Here is a 20,844-nt window from a genome sequence, read left to right as displayed (position 1 = left end):
ATGAATGAAATGAAGAGTTATTTAGTCCAATTTCTGAAGAGAAGCTCTTACAAACAATGAAGTCCTTCAAAAAGGATAAAAGTCCAAGCCCAGATGGATGGACGATTGAATTCTTTCTCCATTTTTTCGATCTCATTAAGAAGGACCTTCTGGACATGGTGGAAGAATCCAGATCAATGGGCAAAATTCACCATCATATCTCATCAACTTATATCACCCTTATTCCAAAAATTAAAAATGCAAAATCCTTTCAGGACTATAGGCCGATATCCCTATGCAATACCATCTACAAAATTATATCAAAGATTATTGCAGGAAGAATGAGAAGTACTCTGTCGAAATATATTTCTCAGGAACAACATGGGTTTCTAAAAGATAGGCTTATTCATGACGCTATTGCAAACACTCAGGAATGTTTGCATTCGATCCATACAAAAAATTTGGAAGCTGCAATCTTCCAAATTGACCTAAAGAAGGATTATGACTATTTGGACTGGGGTTTTATAAGATGCGTCCTCACAAAAATCAGTCTCAATCCTGTTTGCACAAACTGGGTAATGGCATGTGTGGAAAATGTGGACTTCGCGATTCTTGTTAATGGATATCCAACTAATTTTTTCAGAGCTGAGAGAGGACTGAGACAGGGATGTTCCCTTTCCCCGCTTTTATTCATCCTGGCCATGGATTGCTTAAGCTTGCATATCAAAAATGTTGTTCAGGAAGGAAAATTTCGGCCCTTAATGATAAGCAAAAATAATAGCATATCACACAATTTTTTTGTTGATGATATCCTGATTCTTGGTATGTTCTGTCGATTTACATGGTTAAATCTTTTCAACATCCTTAAAAAAATTACTATGGCCATGGGATTATAGATCAATGATTGAAAATCCGTAATCTACCATGGGAAGTGTGACATCAGAACTATAGAATTCATCTCAAATATATTTAACATCAAGACGGTTCCAATTCAGGAGGGGATGAAGTATCTCAGTTTTCGTTTAAAACCTGTCGGTTACACTCGAACAAATTGGCAATGGATCATTGACCGTTTCTATAAGAGAATATCTGGATGGGAATGTAAATGTCTTTCAATGGGAGGGAGAACAACTCTCACACAAGCAGTTTTAACACAAACAATTATGTATTGGGCTCATTTGTTCTATATACCAGCCAGTATTATAAAAGATCTAAATCATTTGATTTCTAATTTCATCTGGGGAGGCTCTCATGATATGAAGAAATACCACCTTGCCAAACTTGATAAAATCTCCTTACCAAAACAACTAGGAGGATGGGGCATAATGGACTTACGGAAGTTTGGAATTTCTCTATTATGTAAATCCCTATGGAGAGGCTTATTTGGGGATGGATCTTGGAGCAACATGATTAGAAAAAAGTACCTAGCAAGACAAAGCTTTGAGTATTGGTACATGAAAGGTACAATTGGCAAAACACAGGGCTCTGTCATATGGATAAGTTTCCGGAAAATACAACTGTTTTTTATACGACAACTCACCTGGAACTTTCAGAATGGTAACAAAATTTTAATCGATGTTGATCCTATCCTTGGGGTAGGGGAGGAATGTATTATTCCCCTAGAAATAATAAACTCTCTGCACAGTTCAGGCATTTTTGTATGGGGACAGCTCATAGAGGGCTGGCAAGGTTCAATTCCGATCTGGAAAGAGGCAAAAAGAATCGGTCTTCATAACCAAGAGGCAACTCAATGGGAGAAGGTCTTGTCTAACATCAGGAATATAGGAATTTGTCATAGGAAAGCTCGTGACTATCTTACCTAGAAAGGGAAGATGTCCTCTAACAATATTAGCGTGGCAGACACTTACTTAACATTAAACAACATGATATCTTCTCTCTCAGACCGATGTTTCCCCACTGTTCTATGGAAGACAGGCATCCCAAGTAAAATTACAATTTTCTCTTGGCTGGTTTTCCACAATAAAAATCTTGTTTGGGAGAACTTACAGAAGAGGAATTGGCATGGACCAGGCATATGTTCCATTTGCAAATCTGATGATGAAAACAATGATCACATTTTCTTACAATGTAAGCTCTCCGCACAGGTTTGGAATCAATTATCTAAATCTTTTGGTTTCTCTTTTACCTTGCATTCTTCCATTAAAGACTCTCTAGAATGGTGGAGTGCTCATAAAGCCTCTTGGAGATCCATTCCTCTCCTATGTTTTTGGGAAATTTGGAAATGGAGGAACACCTTTTTGTTCCAAAATAGGAGAGAGGAGTTTCTTTATATTGTTGACAAAATTATTACAAACTATAATGGTTTCTTGCCTTAGCCCAAACAGTCTTGCAGGGTCCCTAGTAGAAATCGTCAAGCTTTATTACAATTTCCAATGGCTTTTTTTGATGGAGCGGCTCAAAATGGAACATGTGCTTGTGGCTTTTTGATTTGTATCAATGACCATCTTCAATACAATCTTTACTAGAATGGAGGCAATGGAACAAATAATAAAGCAGAAGCTATGGCTCTTTGGGGTCTTCTATGGTTTAGTCATTTTCTAGATATTCCAAATTTACACATTCATGGAGATTCCAAAGTTATAATTGATCATGTTCTACGAAAGCTGTCTATAAAGAATTTTCTTCTTTCAGGATGGATGAAAAGGATTGAGACCTACTGGCAATCACAAAAAGGATACACAATTCAACATATAGACATGTTACAAAACAAACAAGCACACTGTTTATCAAAGAAGGGCTTATTACAAGATCTTGGCAAATGGCATATGGTCATCCAATGGGAGAACTGCATCTACAATTTTGAGGATTTCTGTTCATTCTGTATACTACTGCTTTATCTTACTGTGCATGGTTTATTTCCTGTTGATGGTTTTGTTCTGGCCTGGCCACTGGGCAAATACAGTGTCCTCTGCGAAGTGGTTTCCATTTAGTAGATGGTGTCTTTCATCAACACGTTTTTTTGCTCTTGCACATGATATGGAGCAATCTGATAAGATCTGTTTCTCAATATATGTTCACATACTTGCTCAGCTCTGTTTTTTACATAAAAAATTGTAATGATCCTCTCTTGTACAACATAATCTTGACTGTCACTTGTTGATAGAACAAGTTTTATGTATGCTATATGTATTTTACCAAATGATATTAATATATGTTGTTTAAATCGTTAAATTTTACGAGTGATTCGGATTTCAAATTCTAACCCTGATCTGAATGTGGCCGAACACGTTAGTGAAATGAAAAACGTGAGTGCGTTCGTCATCACTTTTATAAGATTTGTGTAACTGAGAGCGTGGGCATATCCATGGATATTCTTTCATGCGGTCATGGCAATTTGCGAGTGGGGAAGGTGTCTTATAATAAATAATTTGGATGGTAAAAATGTATGATGAGGTTTAATTGTTTTTATTTTTATAAATAAGATAAATGGAATTTAATTTAATTTAATTTAATTGATATAAATTTAATGAATAATTTTTTTTTATTTATTTTTAATTAATTTCTAAATAAATTTTATTAAAATATATTATAAAATACTTTCAAAAATTGGAATTTTTATTAAGTGTTAAATTTAAGTAGTATTGACTATTCAACTTTTATTACATTCAAATCAAACTCTTAGTTAAAATTGAGTAGTATTGACCATTCAAATCAATAGAGAGTTAGAATTTTAGAAATATTGAACATTCAAATCTCAATGAAGAACAAATATCTTGGTCTGGTTAAATAGAATACCATTAGTTCTAGTTCATGAAATCCTTTCCAAAATAGTAAAATTTTCTTGTCATTATGAAAATTTAAATCTAGTTAGAAATCCCTTCCCAATGGTAGAATTTTCATTATAAAGCATTATCTTTAATTAAATGTGCAATATCATTTAAAGTGATAGAAATAATGGAGACAATTAGATATGCAAATTTTTTATTCAAAATTAAGTTTATCTTTTTACTACTTTATATTAATATAAAAAAATAATATATATTACATAATTTTTTTTTTTTTTCTTTTCATTCATCTTTAATAATATATATTGCATGATTTTTTTTTTTTTTTTCTTTTCATTCATCTTTACATTCAAACCCAAATAAAACTTAATAAAACTTATTACAGTGGTTCTGTATTTTTAAATCAAAACCGTTTCTCATTGAAAATTCATAGATATACTTTCATTCTGTTGTTATAAACTTTTATATTTGCTGCCTACTTTTAGGAAATACTATTACTATACCAAAAATAATTCATAGATATATCTTCATTATGTTGCTATCATTTTACGGGGATAATAATACATGTCTTGTGACCATGTGCCTACGCTTCTATGAATAATTTATACTACCAGTATTGATCATGACTGCGTGTTCCAAAGCAAAGAAATAGAATTTTCCCGTGGCTTTTTTTAAAAGTAAATTAGTAGTTTTGTTTTGCTTTTTGTATATGTGGTTAAAACTTACTTATTGAAATGGGCTTACCAGTATTTTATCAAATCAATAAAAATGAGTGGACTGAAATTATTATATCCCTTTACCCATTCTATATAAAAATGAGTGGACTGATATGGCCGTGAAATAATTTTTTTGTAGCTCATGCTTTTAGCGAAGACTCACGAGTTGGAGAAGATCCACAACCGATTCCTAGCCTGTCCAATGTTTTCACAGTGTTTGAAATGAAAACATTGGTAGCTGCAACAGAAAATTTTCATGGTAAGAACAAGCTTGGTGAGGGAGGATATGGCGCTGTGTACAAGGTAACTTACACTGAAAAACTTCTATTCTTTAATAGTAGCTTACACAGTTTTAAATTAAAGTACAAGGTACCCTTGACATTTGGATCTAATACAAAATCTAATACTTCGCACGACTTTCATACCCTTTCCATCAGGGAACTACTCTGGATGGAACCGTAATCGCAGTGAAGAAACTGTCCTTACAATCTAGGCAAGGAAAGAGAGAATTTCTGAATGAAGTTGAGTTAGTGGCGAAAATTCAGCATCGAAATCTTGTGAGGTTACTGGGTTGTTGCGCAGAGGGGTCAGAAAGGTTGCTTGTTTATGAGTACTTATCCAATAACAGCCTTGATAAAATTTTATTCGGTAAGGTACTTTTATCTTATTGAGTGCCAGTCATTTTGATAAAAACGAAACGCTAGTGTTTAAATTGTTTTCTAACGGTGGAAATCCGTGTTACCAGAAACAAGAGAGTAACCACAGTTCCTGGGAAAAACACAACGGCACGGAAACGCCGTTTTCCACGGCAGTTTTTGTTAACAAGTGGATATATTTTATTGTGAACAAATAATATGTATTTTTCTGTTACAGTTCGTTTTCAACTCTGTATTTTTGCTCTTTGAATATATTTATTTAATACTGGAGAGGAATATGGCAAATGGCCGGAAGGTTGATCTTAATGTCTTTTTTTTTTTAGCGTTTTGGTCGAACTTACTACCAGTGTTGTTTTTCACTGATCGAGATAAAAAGGCGAATATTAAGCTTGAAATTCATCCCTATCTCATATTTAATCTAATGTTTTTCCAGAGTTTATCAAGGATTTGCTTCTATTTAATGAAACTCATAGTTTAAACATAATACCATATATGGTTTAAGAAGTGTACATTCAATGGCAGATTCTACTTATTGTTTCTCTCATAATGGTATATCTTGGTATTGGGTGACATATATATACTTAATGGTCAATTTGCTAAACATCAGTATGAGATAAACTGTATTTAAGTTATTTAGTTTTTTAATTAAATTTGGTTGTAAATCTAGTTGAAATTATATTGAAAATTGAAACTAAATTTGTGTTTTACATATTTTCGTTGTTTTCTCTCTCTCCGAGGGCGAAACCTCCAAACATGTTTCTGGTATTGTTGTCCTCAGTTCTTATTTAGTTTCTGTTTCTAATTTTTGGTAATTATGTACTGGAAATGGATTCAACAATATAAAAAATATTGGACATCCAAAATTTCTTTAACTCAGATTTATTCTAATAAATTTTATCATAATCTTACCAGAATTTCCGTTATATTTTTATTTAGTTTCTGTTTTTAATTTTTGGTAATTATGTACTGGAAATAGATTCAACCATATAAAAAATATTGGATATTCAAAATTTCTTTAACTCAGATTTATTCTAATAAATTTTATCATAATCTTACCAAAATTTCTATTATATTTTAGACTAATTTGTAGATTGTTTTACACTTCTCTTTGAAAAAATGTTTAAGCCCATTCAAGTTGGTCATGATTGTTTAATATCCTACATGTTCTACAACACAGATCGAAATACGCGCAGACGCCTTGATTGGCAGGAGCGTCACAACATCATAATCGGAATAAGTCGTGGGCTTTTGTACTTGCACGAGGATTCTCATCTGCGGATTATTCATCGGGATATTAAAGCAAGCAACATCTTGTTGGACGAGAAGTTGAGCCCTAAAATAGCAGATTTCGGCCTGGCTAGACTTTTTACTGAAGATGAAACTCATATTAGCACAGCAGCTGCTGGAACTCGGTAAGACATATGTTATATTAAATTCAGTTTTAGGGTTATACTTTTGGCTTCCACCACGCTTTCGGAGTTACTGATCATGCAGATATGTTACTGCATACTGTTGGATGATTTAATTACGAGAGGATTGACATTGAAGCAATCGTACAATTTGTATTAAAATTTCCTTTTTCAAATATCTTTTATTTTTCTTAATGGCCAATATTAAATTGCAGCGGGTATATGGCACCAGAGTACGCTATGCAGGGACAATTGTCTGTGAAAGCTGATGTTTATAGTTTTGGGGTTGTTGTTCTGGAACTTATGAGTGGAAGAAAGAACGCTGATCTTAACTTATCGCCCCAAATGCAGATCCTGTTAGAATGGGTAACATATTATTTCCATCATATTTCCAGTTCACTGCATCTGCGTTATCCATTCTGTTATAGTTCGTTTTCGTTTAGCCAATTTATATTGTTGAAGAGAATACAGTTTCTGGAGGAAAAAAAGAGTGAAACAAGGAATAGTAAAACAGAGTATTTTTAAGACTGATGTATGTTGCAAACTGATTTTATTACAGTCTATTACATTAACCTTTTACTTGTGTATATGAAAATGAAACAGCAATTTAGATTAAAACCAATTATATTCCAAAATATCTTATGCATTATCGGTATATAGTATATACATTTAATTTCTTGTGATTATCTAAAATGTATTTAAGAGGCAGGTTTACCAGCAGTTTATGAGTACAAGTCAACAGAGGCCCCACAGCTGTTGGTTTGGTGAAGATCAGGAATTTATTTTCAAAGCCCTCTTGCCCAATGAGTTATTGTTGCAACGAAACTTTTAAGATTGCAAAGCTGGAGTATAGGTCAGGTATCGTTAAGAGTTTGTTGGTGACAAAAACATTAAAACATACTGCAATCTTAGCTAGCTAGGTCCACCAAAAGTTTTGGTAAAAGGGCACGTAAGGGGTGAAAAGGGTCGAAAGTGAAAAAGTATCCAAAACACTGGCGGTGTACTTTCTTGACCATTCCACTTGAGTGAGATAGTGGAGAGTGCACTATAGAACTGAGAGGAAAACAGCAAAGACAACCAATAGAAACACTCGAACATTTTTTCATTCGGCACAATACAGAAACAATAGAAAGACGGTGACGAAGGATGAATTCAACTATAGAATTTAGAAGGATGTTGGCTGAAATATTAATCAAACTAAAATATTATACATTAAGAAAGAAGTTGATGGATTGTTTTTTTAAGTTAGTTGGTTAAAACTCTCTTTTTTATAATGCTTTTGCTTTTGTGAAGATGTTTATAGATATCTTTTGATTTACAAAATTCGAAATATATATTTTTAAATTTTAATTACTTTTCTTATGAAATAATATTTTAAGATGATGCGTTTGTTATGAAATACTAGATTATTTAATAGAGTTATAGAATATCAATTATTGTAAAATATTATTATTTTTTTCTTGTTTTTTATTTAAATCTAATAATATTTTCCTGAACCATACAATTTGACAATTTGTTGTTTTTACTTCTACTTACTCTTACTCTGCTTATGTTGTGGTAGATGACACAATAGATTATTTCTTTGAAGCACATGAAAGGAGCTATTTAAAACTATCTAGATGTACTTTTTTCAATCATTTAGGTAAGATGTGGATTATTTCTTTGAACCCCATAAAAGACCTCTCACTGTTTGTTTGTTTGTTTTTTCCATGTTTTTTTTTAATCTTCACTGTTTGTTTGTTTGTTTTTTTCTAATTTGATTAACCAAGATGATAGTGTCATTAAAAATAATTATTTACTGACTACTTTTTTGCAAATTTTCAATATCTCTTTTTCAAGATTCTGAATTGTAACTTGACAAGCTCTATCTAGGTCTATAAAAGTAGGAAGAAATTTTCAACAAGAAAATGATCATATCTTAATATACTGGACATCATAATTTTTTCCATACTTATTACCACATTCTGCTGATGGCCATCTTAAAGACTAAAAGATAAACATCAAAAACCTTCTAAAACATTCTCTAATACCAATTTGTTATAAAACATTCTCTAATACCAATTTGTTAAAAAGATACTTATTGCCACATTCTGTTGCTAGCCATCTCAAAAACTAGAAGATAAACACCAAAAACCTCCTAAAACATTTTCTAATACTAATTTGATAAAAGGGAGTTATAGTTTGTAAAAAACTAAGATCAAATTAAAACTGAGTAGGAAAACAGAATGTTCTTGATACTGTTCTAATACAGATTTATGTTGCAAACTAATTCGATTACATTCAGCGCTGCTGCACAGTCTATTCTTCCTTTTCTCAACTAATACCCTCTACTTTCTTTTTTGGATATGAAAGATGACAGAGCACTGCAATTTAAAACACAGCTATATTCCAAAATATCTAACCCACTACAGCCATAGACATTTAATTTTCCAATCACTAACTAAAATGCATTTAAAAGTTTCAACAGCTGTCGAGGAGTGTAGTCAGCAGCGACTGTACAGCTGTTGGTCTGATCATGAGGAAAAGTCAACAGAGACTATAGAGCTCTTGATTTGATGACTGCTACGCATTCGTTTCAGAATGGCCGTTAAGCTTCTATTCAAGATATATGAAATTAGAGTCTGCCTACTCATCTATTTTTTATTATGCAATCTTTATTTATTATATATATACAATTTAACATTAGTTAATGGTTGATTTTAATGGATGGTATATTTTTATCAATTTGACGCCCTATTCTTATTGTACAGGTATGGAGATTATATAAACGAGGACATATGATGGATATGATTGATCCAGCAATAATTGAAACTTGCAGCGATCAGGAACAAGCCTTGAGATGCATCCATATTGGACTCTTGTGTACACAAGCCGAACCATCACTTCGTCCATCAATATCTACAATCAATTTGATGCTTTCAACTAAGCTTGTGGAATTACCAGATCCCATAAAACCTACTTTTGTGAGCTCTGGAGTTACCCGTCCAACCGAGTCCACCAGTAATTCTGGTGATTGATATACATCTGTAGCTCTATCTTCTTCTATATTCATAGCTTCATCACACACTCGTTCCTCCTTTAATACTGATGCTTCAATTACAGACTTGGTAACTGTGTAACGCTAGGATGCTTCTGAATTTTCATTACTTTGAGTGTCATTTGTTTTCTTAAACTTCCTAAAAATATACATGAGCAAGTGTTTTTGTTCTTTTCTTAAACTTCCTAAAAAGTACGAGCAAGTGTATCCTTTTATACAGAGGAAGGTATTTCCAAACAGTTTTTTAAGTACCGAGTTACAAGTTCCTAATAATATTAAGGTACTTTAAATTTCATTGAGTACACTGGCGTGTTGTGGTGGACGCTCGAGAAGTAGATTCACCACCCCTGCCTTGACGGCAGGATAGTCTCACTTTGCTAAAACCATAAGATCTTAATATATCGACTTGCAGGTAGTTGAATGTACTCTTGGTGTTATAGCGGCAACTACAAGGATTGATCCTGGGTCTCCCATAAATTAGGACTAACAATTATTGATTCACCATGCGGTTAACAAAAAAAAATTAATATTAACTTACCAGATTGACTTACAAACTGTTATGGCAACTACAAGGATTGATCCTGGGTCTCCCATAAATTAGGACTGACAATTATTGATTCACCATGCGGTTAACAAAAAAAATTAATATTAACTTACCAGATTGACTTACAAACTGTTATACCCAATTTTATATTGTGAAAAATAACAAAATACCTCACAAGGAGGATGAATTGTTTAAATGTGAACATTCTGTTAAAAGTCAGCTTTGATCTCTTGCAAGTGATTCCTAGAAACACCATCCCAAAGGAAGCTGTGGCTATGTCTTGCTGAGCTCTTTCTGTCACGCCCCTACACCTGCGGTGATCTTCCAACCGCTTGTAGCGAGGTGCGGCACCACCGAACGCTTTCTTTTTAACAATACTAACGTTTATGGACTACGCCTATTCCAACATAAACTTACTTAACTTGTGTTCTTATAACTGAATAAAATGTTATCCTTTATACTTCAACAAAGAACATTCTCATTCATTAACCACCAACAATAAACCGAGAACAATACACAAGTATAAAGGGAGGGGCAACTCCCCGAACAGTCTGCCCAATAATAATATTATGTCAAGAATATCAGATTTTACAACAAGTGTGTCAAGCCTCACACTTAACCAGATTTTACAAAAGACAGGCCACCTGCCTTTTACAACATTTCATGCATCCTTGTCCAAGAGAGAGTGCTCACCCGAGCCACTCAACCTCCTTACAAAAACCTGCATAAAACCGTGTACAAAACTCCACTCGCAATGGCACTCTTTGCCAACCTCCAACTAAGGTAAACTGCGCACCTCCTTCAAGCCTAATGCGCATGAGGTATGCGCATTTACCTACCTAAGAACTGCGCCTTCTTTTTACCCCTTATGCGAAGATCTTAAGCGAATGAATCTTGTCTTAATGAGCTCTCATGCTCATGTATATATACACTCCATACCATGCGTAATCTCCTTTAAAGCCGACTTATGTCATGAAGCCCTTTTCACATAATAATATTATATTATTATGTCCACTCCATAATCTTTGTCGTATGGCTCCATTATATTATTATGTTATATTTTATTCGCATATAATATGTTCATATCGCATATAATATGTTCATATTATTTTCATATAATATGCATATAAACTCCCATATACGCTCAAGTGTACTAACACTTAGCCATTTTTGCACACGCTCCTTATCGTCGCATTTCGTCACATTTAACGCGTATGATCGTCGCACCAACGTCGCAGCTCGTCGCACTCCCGTTTTCCCGCGCGCTCGTGTGCCCGCCCGCGCCCTTGTGCACGATCGCCCGCCCGACGCCCGTCGCACCGCAGCTCGGAGGCCTTACATTCTCCTCCACCTGAAATCGTTGTCGTCCTCGACAACATACCATCTCGGTAGCTCTCCACCAAGATCATCATCATTCAGGATGTCGACCTTTCTACACAAGGCAAACATCCTTGCAACATATGTAGAGACTCTTTCTCCACTATGTCTCGGCCTAGTGACCACTGCCACCAAGCTCACCATCCATAATCCATGCTCAAGTCCATGGAAACTCCATCCATCTCATCTGCAACATGTTGTCCATATCAAACCGACTCTTGATGTGCCCCATTCAGGTTCATGAAGCCTCTTCATCACCTGCAATGTGCCATCCCTCAAGTCTCCATAGAAACAAGTATGCACTTGTCTCACCAAAGCATCATCATCATCATCGTTGTAACTTCATCACCCCAAAGTGCCTCATATCGATCTTCTACATCAAGTCACTCTTCCAAGCCATGTCCATACATGTACCTTGAAAGTATGCATCCCATACTGCATCAAAGTCTCCTGACCTCAGCTCCTCAATGCATTAGATCCTCCAAGTCCACCATATGAAGTCCCTAAAAGTCACAACAATCTCGTGTCATCATGAGCTCCATAAACCATCCCCAACCAACACCTCAGCAAGCATACAAATGCCTCAGCTCCCCATGTAGTAGGAATACTTCATAGCTGCTCACAAGTCCATTCAAGTCTTTCATTCTTCGGTTTAGTGAACTCGGTCACTCAACCATCCCATCATCATGTCATGAGTCCCTTCACCATAGCTCCTCCACCAAAGTGTCCACCAAGACTTGCTCTTGGTCTCGGCCATGAGAAGTCCACCCAAGACATCACAAGTGTGTGCCCTCCTCAATCTGTCCATGAGTCATGCCGGGCACTTAGCCAATTCTCCATGTGGCTAAAGCATGACTCAATCTTCCACAACGATCATCAAGTCCCACCCTTGTCAAGGGCCTTTGCTCCTTCAACCATAAGGTCACAAGTAGCCCCAACAAGCCCTGCAATAGTTGACAATCCTTGCTTCTCCATACAAGGTTCCATCATAGTCATCCATGGTAAGATGTCTCCTTGCCTTGGCAAACTGACTTTGCCCTTCACTGCACATAGTCCATCTCCCAAATGGCCAAATGAAACACAAGTACCAATACTTACTTCATCATCATGAAGTTCCATGTGAGTGTCCTCATCACTCCATGCTGACAAAGTGCACGATTCTGGTTCAACTTGATCATTTTCAAGTTCACCCTCTATCGTATTCATGTCTGCAACATCTTCCTTTATCACGGCTTCCTCTTCCTTGTTGGCACAATCTGCAACTTCACCTTGCTCCATTGTCCAACCGGGTTGAAGAAGTTCATTTTCAACACCTTCTTCCAAGGCTTCAAGCTCTTCACGGATTTGGGGCCTCTCTTCTTCTAGCTTCTTTTCCTTGCCCAAGAAAAGAAAGAGTCTCCTTTCACGTTCATCCAAACTTGCCATGTCTTATTGTCCACTGTTACGAGCAACCTTGCTCACCAGCTCCAACCGAGCTCTGATACCAACTGTCACGCCCCTACACCTGCGGTGATCTTCCAACCGCTTGTAGCGAGGTGCGGCACCACCGAACGCTTTCTTTTTAACAATACTAACGTTTATGGACTACGCCTATTCCAACATAAATTTACTTAACTTGTGTTCTTATAACCGAATAAAATGTTATCCTTTATACTTCAACAAAGAACATTCTCATTCATTAACCATCAACAATAAACCGAGAACAATACACAAGTATAAAGGGAGGGGAAACTCCCCGAACAGTCTGCCCAATAATAATATTATGTCAAGAATATCAGATTTTACAACAAGTGTGTCAAGCCTCACACTTAACCAGATTTTACAAAAGACAGACCACCTGCCTTTCACAACATTTCATGCATCCTTGTCCAAGAGAGAGTGCTCACCCGAGCCACTCAACCTCCTTACAAAAACCTGCATAAAACCGTGTACAAAACTCCACTCGCAATGGCACTCTTTGCCAACCTTCAACTACGGTAAACTGCGCACCTCCTTCAAGCCTAATGCGCATGAGGTATGCGCATTTACCTACCTAAGAACTGTGCCTTCTTTTTACCCCTTATGCGAAGATCTTAAGCGAATGAATCTTGTCTTAATGAGCTCTCATGCTCATGTATATATACGCTCCATACCATGCGTAATCTCCTTTAAAGCCGACTTATGTCATGAAGCCCTTTTCACATAATAATATTATATTATTATGTCCACTCCATAATCTTTGTCGTATGGCTCCATTATATTATTATGTTATATTTTATTCGCATATAATATGTTCATATCGCATATAATATGCTCATATTATTTTCATATAATATGCATATAAACTCCCATATACGCTCAAGTGTACTAACACTTAGCCATTTTTGCACACGCTCCTTATCGTCGCATTTCGTCACATTTAACGCATATGATCGTCACACCAACGTCGCAGCTCGCCGCACTCTTGTTTGCCCGCGCACCCGTGTGCCCGCCCGCGCCCTTGTGCACGACCGCCTGCCCGGCGCCCGTCGCACCGCAGCTCGGAGGCCTTACACTTTCTATCGAATCAAAGTCATCCGCACAGGAGGAAGCGGTGGAAGTCTACGACCATCTTTGAACATCAGTCAATGAACCATGTAATTAATTTTCTGGGTTCACCTGTGACAGAGGAGTGAACTCAAAGAGATTTATTGTATGGATGAGACTTTGTTAGGATTCCCTGTGTACTAATTTTGATGGGTGGAAACAAAGTATATGGAATTATTTAATTTTGTAAACATTGTGAAAATTTATTATAATTTGGTTGTCAAACCAGTAGTGAAGACAATCATTTCTGGTTGCTAATAGTGAATATTCAAAGAAAACTACATCATCTGGAATAACCTGCTGGTGGTCCTTAAGGGGATGGGCACACTCCTGCCAGAAACTTCTAGGTCTTGGGATGTTAGCTATTTCTTTACCTTTATCTCTGAGCAAGACAAACTCTTAGCCAAAAAAATAATTTTAAGGCATGCCAAATGTAGAACTATTATTCAAAAATTTTGAATAAAATTTTGTTATAATATAATTTTAAAATAAATAATAATAAAATAAATTATTTTTTAATAAATTTAGAGATTAGTTTTAAAAAAAAAGCATGTTAATAACTCAAGACAAACATCTAACAACAATAAAACCCTGCACTTTTACCCTCTCATTGCATTAAATGACTGTTGGATGGACTCATTGCAAAGAATGTAACCATACAACAATGTTAGGAAAATAAAAAGGAAAGTTAATGTAAATTTTTAATTGTTTTCATTGCATTAAATGACTATGTTAATAGGTGAAATCAGAGTTTCAAAAAAATCTGGTGTAAAAATCACAATATGGATAAAATTCTATGTAGTTGTCATGCTCTTTATCTGTTGTTATTTGGCTGCAAGTCCACTTTCCTAGTCGTGTGGGATCCACATTTGATTCCATGTTTGAGGTAGGGATTTAAAATGGTTTATGGTGGGGAGATGAGTAAGTGGATAGTGGAGATGGGATGTCTTTAACCTTTTGATATTTTGATTTTAATAAAATTAACTTGTTTGGTATATTTACTTTGAAATAGAGTTTTTAAAATTTTAATTGAATTATAAATAATTATTAAGAGGATGGTAGAAATTTAATCTCTATTAAAAATTGTATTGTAAAATATTTTTAGTAATAATTACAAATTAAAAGTTAAAATATATTTCAAAATAATTATGTTATTTTTATTTTGTTAATTAACATGATTAATTAAAAAAAAATGTCATACTAACATGAGTTATGGTTTTTTGGGCATGTGGTATTAGTAAGTCATGTATCGACCCATAATATATTGTAACAAAGTCTATTTCCAAATTAACAATGTCTATGATGATGTAAGAATGAATCGACATATTTAAAAATCTTATTACATGTTTTCTTAAATATATATATAGGTTTAACTGATTTATTAATTATTTTAACAACACCAACAATATTAATAATGTAATTTAATTCATTTTTATTTTTATTATTTTTGCCGAAGACTTCTTATTTCAACTTAAGGTGGATGAGGATCTATTGACTTTTTATATTTTATTTTATTTTTTTATTGACGAACTAGATTGATTCTCAAGGGAATATGCTCAGAATATGCTTCGTATGTGTGTTACAAAGTTTGTTAGGTTGCAATGGCTTTTAATAAATTTTAAAAAATAGATTATTGTCACTTGGCTCCCCTCAAACCAAATTCCTAGGGATTTTCAAACATACCTAATTTTAGAAACACTGCAGGGGGATGAGGATCTGTTGACTTTTTATTTTTATTTTTTTAATTGAAGGCCTAAATTGATTCTCAAGGGAATATGCTTCATATGAATGCTTATCAACCATTGTAGTGTGTTATAGAGTTTGTTAGGTTGCATTGACTCTTAATAAATTTTAAAAAATAGATTCTTGCCACCTAGCTACCCACAAACTAATTTCCTAAAGATTTTCAAAACATACCTAATTTTAGAAACACTACAGGTGGATGAGGATCTCCTAACTTTTTATTTTAATTTTTTTAAATAGATAGTCTAGATTGATTCTCAATGGAATATGCTCAGAATATGCTTCGTATGAATGCTTATCAATCAATATAGTGTGTTATAGAGTTTGTTAGGTTGTATTGGCTTTTAATAAATTTTAAAAAATAGATTCTTGCCTAATTTTAGAAACATACCTAATTTTAGAAACATTGTCTTATATCTTAGTTGTAAATGATAGAAGCACTTCAAGGCTTATGTTTTTTATTGTGACCTGGGATTCTTAAGGGTTAAGTAAAATCAAAGTTAATAATAATATTTTTGTTGCAATAGATAATAATAATATTTTTGTTGCAATAGTTTTTTTTGTTATATATTTATCATAGTAGATAAAAATAAAATATTTGGCTTTATCAACCACATTAATATTTTTAATGTGGTTGTACTAGTTTATATCTTGGCAATGTGATATGTATGATAAGATAAGTATTTTGATTTCTATCCAAATTTAACAATCATTTAGTTTATATGGTTGAATAAATTATTATTAGAATTACAAATAAACTAAAAAACATATACACAAACAATAATAAAACTTAAAATCAATAAATTGATAAAATAACAATTAAATAAAATCTAAATATTTAAAAAATATTAAAAAATTATATATCTATGATGATAGGTACGATAATGGGAACATATATTGTTTAGATTATCTATAATAAACAAGTGAACTATGAAAACTTATATTTCTATTGTACGACACATTGCATATTGTTGAGAAATCTAGGGCATCAAGTATCAGGTGATTTCTCTATGAGAAAAATGCTTGTGAATGATTTTTACTTCTTAGATTAGAATCTTCTCTTTAGATTATTATTGTGTTCTACTTTCATCAAACAATTACCAATGCATACATGATAAAGAGACAAGAGACACAGAATGTAGGCTATTTTCCGGGGCCAAAACCTCTCCACTTGAGAGGAAAACCCGCACAAATTATTCTTCTTATAGAGACTCCAATTGACGAATAGCAAGACCAAGGCCCTTGACCTATTCAACGTCTCCAAGACCAAGACACATAGCTTCTTGATTTTGACCTCTATTTAGTGTCAAAGATAATCAATTGCATGTTCCTTCTACTTCTGCCTCGACTTCCTTATAGATCTTGGATTCCTTGTCTTGGCTCCGTCCCTACAGCTCCTCGGCCCTAATTCAGAGGCCTTTGTGCATGTAGATGGCCTTCTTTTTCTCCTTGATTTCCTTTTCTTAGGATAGAGACCTTTACTTGCTTAACTCAGCTTCTCCTTCTTCAGCGATTTGGCTACCAAATGATTAAAGTATTTCGATCCTTTTTCCTGTAGCAAATAGTCTTGCAATCTTGTGTGTATGGAGGTAAGTTGGCTCACAAAAACAATCCAAAATCAACAAAAAATAATTCATTGTTATTTCTTCCTTCCTAGCTAGAAATTCAGCTCCCTTGATGACCCTCACACTTCAGATCTGGAATGAACTTATCTCTGAAATTTTGTGTTGGAATGGAGTACGAACAACCCTATTTATATTTGTATGTCATCGTAATTAGCCAACATGTAGGAGGGTGAGCTGACGTGTCATTTGTAGGAGATATAATTATCTTTATTGAAGCCGACTTGAGGAGACTTAGTCTTGGTCTTGGAGGGTTTTCTAACTTATTTAAGGACTTGTATAAATATATAATATGCCAAAGAAGGGGCCTTCATAGATGACATTAACTCAATTTGACTTTATGACGACTCACAATGGGACTCATACTAAAAATGAAATTCCTTGCTCATGAAACCCATGAGAGAAGCATTACAATAATAGTTTTATTTTTCTTTTTTACGTCAATTACATAAAATACAATTACACTTGTCATTATGAAGACCGAACCTAGTTACTTTTCAACTAGGGAGGTATTCATAATGGTACTTGGTCATTCTCAATCTGAAGAATTTCTCATAAGAAGAGTCGGATTGGTAACCCATTTGTATAACATCACCTCAACCAACATTATCACATAGCGAGGCCTTGACTAATAGCTCTATCTTTCCACAAGATCAGAGCACAATGTTGGCGAGACCAATGATGTATAGACACCCTCATCATTGTCTCTCTTAGTGTTATGAAACCAGCTCACAAAAAGATAGAAAAGATAGATCAATGACTTAAGAATCATCCTCTTCAAGGGGGCAACCTCCTTTACATTACACAAATGCACAATTCTTGGATGATACAAATGAAAAGACCTCGTTTCTATATATAGGAGTCTAAGAGGTCATAATATAATCAGATCTGACATAACAATAATAATGTAAGGGCACAACAATAACAATAGTGGGCTTCTATGGGGCACAATAATAATAATATGGGGACTACATGGGCACAAAAATATAATAAGGGGGTTGCACTAATAACAATAAGGGGTTACACTAGTAGTATAGGGACCTAACATGCCCCTCTCCTTCAAAAAGTGTTGTCCTCAACGCTTGAGTAGTTATGGATGCTTCTGTATAAATGTTATGAAACCAACTCACAAAAAGATAGAAAAGATAGATAAATGACTTAGAAATTAGCCTCTTCGAGGGGGAAAACTCATTTACATTACAAGAATGAACAATTCTTGGATGCTTATGTATAAAATTCTCATCCTCCCATGTGGAATCTTCAGTGGATAAGTTCTTCCACTTGATGATATACTTTGAAATTGATCGATTTTGTAGCTGTCGGGTTCTTGTTTCCATTACTTCTTTAGGTTCCAATATGATTTTTCCTTCCTTGTCAAGTTTCGACAATATTGTTTGAAATGGGAACTTATCACCTATAACCTTCTTTAAGCATGAAACATGGAAAAGTAGGGGCACTAGGGAAGATGCATGCAACTCCAACTTGTATGCCATAGTACCAATATCTTACAACACCTTGTAAGGACCATAGTACTTTGGTGATAATTTATTATCCTTCTTAGCTTGCTTGAGAGACATTTTTTTGTATGGTTGTATTCGTAAAAATACCCAGTCGCCTATATCAAAACTTCTTTCACTGCGATGTTGATCTGCCTATTGTTTCATTCGATTCTGCGTGAAAGTGAGGTTATCCTTTTTCTTCCTGACATGTCCTTCTATCTTGAGACTTTGAGGAGTGGTAATTCCTGCCAGTGCATTACAAGATATGGTTGGATTGATTTCTTCTTTATCTAGGGTTGGTTCCTGGTGTATATTCTCTTCTTTTGATGTTTCTTGATCCTTTTCTTCCTCCTCTTCACAATCAATGTAAAATAATTTCTTCTCAGCACACTTATGACCTTTAGTGTATTTTTTATCATAATTGTAACAAAGGTCATGTTCTCCTTTTTCTTCCAATTTTTGTGGTGTCAACCTTGTAGGTTGTGGAAAGCTAGGAGCAACAACACTTCCATCTTTATAATTGTGAATGGTAGGATTTCTTGTTGCCATAATTTTTCTTTCAATTTTTCTTGCCAACCTGAATGCCTTCTCCAATGAATCAGGTTCCCAAAGACGAACCTCATGTTGGATGTTATCCTTTAAATTCCCTATGAAGACATCAATCCTCTGCTTCTCTGGAATATCATTTACCCTTATATTCAATTTTTGGAAGTCCTCAATGTGCTCTGCCATTAAACCGTTTTGTTTGAGATTTATCAATTGGCTAAAGAAGGTGTTACTCTTTGTATCTTCATAATGTGCTATCATTTCCTCCGTGAAAATTGACCAGGTGATAAGTGGTTTACGAGAACAAAGCCCTTTATATCATAAAAATTGATTCAGTTCTAAATATAAAGATGTAATACGTACCTTTTGTAACAGTTGCACATCATGTAGATCAAAATATTTCTCCATCTGTATTATCCATGTTATGGGATCCTTGCCATCAAAGTTCCTCATATCAATCTTTTGAATATGGTGGGTCTTCAATCCAATTTTAAATTCTATGAAATCATGATTAACATTTATTTTTTTCTCATCATGAGTTTCCTCTATTACCTTTTCGTCATTAGGAGGCCTTTCTTGTAGCAGCTTTGCCCCACCTTCTTTCAAACCTTCCATTTCTTTGTTCAAATATTCCATGCCTTTCTCCAAATATGCTTTCATACCATCGATATTAGCTTCCATGACACATATAAAACTATTTATCTTAACTCCGATACCATTCTTCAAATCATCCATCCAATTTTTCTTACTAGGTGTTTCTATTTTCTTGATTCGAGTCATTATTTTTCTTTCTTTTAGGATCTCCATATTTAAATGACTGTAATTTTGTAATTTCAGATCTTCATGTTCTTCAATTTCTTCCTATGGCATCCCTCTGAGTCCTCTTTCTACACCCACCAGTCTGATCAATATTGGATTCTTCAATAAAGAGTTATGCCAAATCTCCTATGATGACCTGATTATAGACTGGTTCAGTAGAGAGAAATTGTACGACCTGTCACATATCACTGTTTCGACCTTCGAATCTGAAAACAATACACAGAAAATTATAGTCTGTCCTCATTTTGTAACTTCTTACGAAAGTTCAATCTGATGCTCAGAGAGAAAGTTATGACAATTTTCCCAAGGTCACATGTTTGGAATGTAATTCGGGAGTCTGCAAAGACCCTAAATGTCTTGGACCGTATCTCTGGAAATATAGCGAAACAAGATTTGAAATTCGGGCCTGAGCTTCACCAATATTTTGGCTCACATGGGTTTTAATTTCAGATTCTGAACCTTCACAGAAAACAAATTATAGCGAAAATTCCACGATGACTTGTTTGAGATGGAATTCTAGAGCTTGCAAAAACACTAACTTCCTCATATCATATCTCCAAAAAATATAGCGAGACAAGATCAAGAA

The 20,844-nt window shown here is 34.6% G+C and overlaps 1 protein-coding gene across 1 annotated transcript; it reads left to right on the top strand.

Moving 5' to 3' along the window:
* Positions 1-4,540: 4,540 nt before the first annotated feature.
* Positions 4,541-9,806, top strand: LOC149159550 (cysteine-rich receptor-like protein kinase 43). The gene is made up of 5 exons (XM_089436508.1): positions 4,541-4,744; positions 4,879-5,089; positions 6,275-6,509; positions 6,722-6,872; positions 9,257-9,806. The coding sequence occupies exons 1-5, from the start codon at positions 4,664-4,666 to the stop codon at positions 9,521-9,523; spliced, it is 945 nt and encodes a 314-aa protein (XP_089292634.1). The 5' UTR covers positions 4,541-4,663; the 3' UTR covers positions 9,524-9,806.
* Positions 9,807-20,844: the final 11,038 nt, after the last annotated feature.

This window comes from Pinus tabuliformis, chromosome 5_2 (genome assembly GCF_031772625.1).
Source record: "Pinus tabuliformis cultivar Carrire ecotype Pingquan chromosome 5_2, CPIR1, whole genome shotgun sequence".
NCBI classification, from domain to species: Eukaryota; Viridiplantae; Streptophyta; class Pinopsida; order Pinales; family Pinaceae; genus Pinus; species Pinus tabuliformis.
The sequence above is the reverse complement of the archived record's forward strand: the minus strand, read 5'-3'. Positions and strand labels throughout refer to the sequence as shown.